Source organism: Bison bison, unplaced genomic scaffold (genome assembly GCF_000754665.1).
Source record: "Bison bison bison isolate TAMUID 2011002044 unplaced genomic scaffold, Bison_UMD1.0 scf7180017864356, whole genome shotgun sequence".
Taxonomy (NCBI): domain Eukaryota; kingdom Metazoa; phylum Chordata; class Mammalia; order Artiodactyla; family Bovidae; genus Bison; species Bison bison.
The window spans coordinates 3,430,470-3,433,767 of record NW_011494928.1 but is presented as its reverse complement, the minus strand read 5'-3'; the positions used below and the strand labels follow the sequence as shown (position 1 = coordinate 3,433,767).

Genomic DNA, 3,298 nt, shown 5'->3' with positions numbered 1-3,298 from the left:
ACATCTGAAACTCCAATACTTTGGCCACCTCATGCGAAGAGTTGACTCATTGGAAAAGACTCTGATGGTGGGAGGGATTGGGGGCAGGAGGAGAAGGGGACGACAGAGGATGAGATGGCTGGATGGCATCACTGACTCGATGGACGTGAGTCTGAGTGAACTCAGGGAGTTGGTGATGGACAGGGAGGCCTGGCGTGCTGCAATTCATGGGGTCACAAAGAGTTGGACACGACTGAGCAACTGAACTGAACTGAACTGATGATAAACCTAACAGTGATAAACCACAGGGAGTGATCTGCATGCCTTTCACCGAGGTGATTAGAGGGTCAAACCCTTAAGGGTTTCCTGAGAGTCAGAGGCACAAGGGTCACAGAATGAACAGTGGGTTCAGAGGGTGTGGAGTGGCTAAAGAGCCACGGTGTTTAGGAACAGAGGTCTGTGAGAGACTCCTGACCTACTGCGCTGGTAATTCCTACTGCATTGCTGAAGATCCCAAGAGCACCTAGCGGGGGACAGTACGCACAGGATCACTAAATTCACTCATCAAGTAAGAATTACTTATAAAGAGGAAATGTGAACTGAATTTACATGTGTAATAAAAAAATTACCTTTTTAATCCATATACCTATTGAGTCATCATTTGTATAACCCAGGGCAGTATCAGTTGAAAAATAAATAAATCTTTACCTGGCACTGTCTTTGGTACATTTTCAGTTCTTGTAAGAGCTTCTGATTTTCATCTTGTAACTTATTCCTGCTTAGTGCTATTTCACTCACAGCTGACTTTAATTTTTCAATAATGAATTCATCTCTTTCACTGGTTTCGCAAGTCGAATCCGGTTCACATACCAGCCGCGGAATTTCAGGGCTGCTGTCTTCTATGCTTTGTTTCTTACCATTTAGCTGGGTGTGGTAACTTTGTGCCTGTTTCTGAGAAATTTGAAACCTGTGTCAGTGAAGCGGGGAATATCTAAGCTTATATATAAAGTTCAAGAGTGACAGAAAAAATTTAGAAAAAATCTTTAAATATATTATTAAATAACGAAGCTCTGTCCTTCATAATTCAGACTTGTATTTATTCTAAAACCTCAATTTCAGATGGTGTAAAGAGAAGTCATATTTCTATAATCTCAGAGCAAAGATGCAGAGTAGGGTAGAAAATTCTTATTCAGCAAAAAATAAAATATAGAAGATATGAAAAAGAGGAAAAAAGTATGGATTTAATTTAACAATAGTTGAAAATGTCTATATGACCAAAAATAAACAAAATAAACAAATCTGGATTGTAGAAAAAAGTTGTCAACACATATAACACATGTAATTCCCGAAGTACAAAAACTTCTATACATCATAAGAAAAAGACAATACCAGAAAAGAAAAGTGGGCAAAGTTTGTGCACAGGCAATTCACAGAACAGGAAATGAAAATGGCTAAGAAACACATAAAGAGATGCTCAACCTTACAAACAGCCAGAGAAACATAAAGCAAAGCAAGCCAACATAACTATCAGTTTCTCAAGCTGGTGAAAATCAAAAGACTGATATTCCATGGTGGCAGGACAGTAGTCGTCTTTGGCTGTTCATGAATTGTAAATTGCTATAATTTTTTAAATAAAACAATCTAACATTTATTATAAACTTGAATGAACATACCCTTTGGCTCAACAAACATTTCCAAGATTTTTATTTAACAAAATGAGAGTATTGGTATTTAAAGATGTTTATACAAGGACATTTGTTACAATACTGTGTAACAGCAGAAAACTGGGAACAACCTGAGTGTTCATTAATAAAGAAATGTTTGAAAGAATTACGGTATATCTACTATATACTATGGTGTATATGATATATATATATATGTATATACACACATATATATATACTAAATACTCTGAAATATAATTAAGCAATGACTCAAAAGGCTATCCATAGCTTATTAAGTAAAAAGGCGAAATTTTAAAAAGAAACATATATAATTTCCATCCAAACAGATTTTCATATGTGTACAAACAAAAGAAAAATTATGTGAAGATAAACACCTAGCTGTTTAGTGTTTGTATTAAATGGATAAGAATGGAGTAGAGGATGAGGTTAGCACTTTTGTCAGATTATTTTGTGCTGGTGAATTCAGGGAACACGTATAATATATTCAAGTAACTTAAAGAAAGAATGAAAAAGAAGTATATACGAAACAAACAAAACAGCGTCTTACTAGCGTGAATAAACTTTGTTTTTTTTACAGTACTAATATTTTTTTAAATTTTATTTTATTTTTAAACTTTACAATATTGTATTGGTTTTGCCATATATTGAAATGAGTCAGCCACAGGCATACATGTGTTCCCCATCCTGAACCCCTCTCCCTCTTCCCTCCCTGTACCATCCCTCTGGTTTGTCCCAGTGCACCAGCCCCAAGCATCCAGTATCGTGCATCGAACCTGGACTGGCGACTCGTTTCATATATGATATTATACATATTTCAATGCCATTCTCCCAAATCATCCCACCCTCTCCCTCTCCCACAGAGTTCAAAAGACTGTTCTATACATCAGTATCTCTTTTGCTGTCTTATATACAGGTTATTGTTACCATCTTTCTAAATTCCATATATAGAAAGTTAGTATACTGTATTGGTGTTAGTATACTGTATTGGTGTTTTTCTTTCTGGCTTACTTCACTCTGTATAATAGGCTCCAGTTTCATCCACCTCATTAGAACTGATTCAAATGTATTCTTTTTAATGGCTGAGTAATACTCCATTGTGTATATGTACCACAGCTTTCTTATCCATTCATCTGCTGATGGACATCTAGGTTGCTTCCATGTCCTGGCTATTATAAACAGTGCTGCGATGAACATTGGGGTACACGTGTCTCTTTCAATTCTGGTTTCCTCAGTGTGTATGCCCAGCAGTGGGATTGCTGGGTCATATGGCAGTTCTAGTTCCAGTTTTTTAAGGAATCTCCACACTGTTCTCCATAGTGGCTGTACTAGTTTGCATTCCCACCAACAGTGTAAGAGGGTTCCCTTTTCTCCACATCCTCTCCAGCATTTATTACTTGTAGACTTCTGGATAGCAGCCATTCCGACTGGCGTGAAATGGTACCTCATAGTGGTTTTGATTTGCATTTCTCTGATAATGAGTGATGTTGAGCATCTTTTCATGTGTTTGTTAGCCATCTGTATGTCTTCTTTGGAGAAATGTCTATTTAGTTCTTTGGCCCATTTTTTGATTGGGTCATTTATTTTTCTGGAATTGAGCTGTAGGAGTTGCTTATATATTTTTGAGATTAGTTGTT

At 36.7% G+C, this 3,298-nt stretch overlaps 1 protein-coding gene across 1 annotated transcript in view; it reads right to left on the bottom strand.

The window, feature by feature from the left end:
- Positions 1-3,298, bottom strand: part of CCDC67 (coiled-coil domain containing 67) — a 140,206-nt gene that overhangs the window by 85,858 nt on the left and 51,050 nt on the right. The window contains exon 7 of the mRNA XM_010855167.1: positions 688-930. Coding sequence (XP_010853469.1) covers positions 688-930 — 243 coding nt within the window. The remainder of the gene's footprint in view (positions 1-687; positions 931-3,298) is intronic.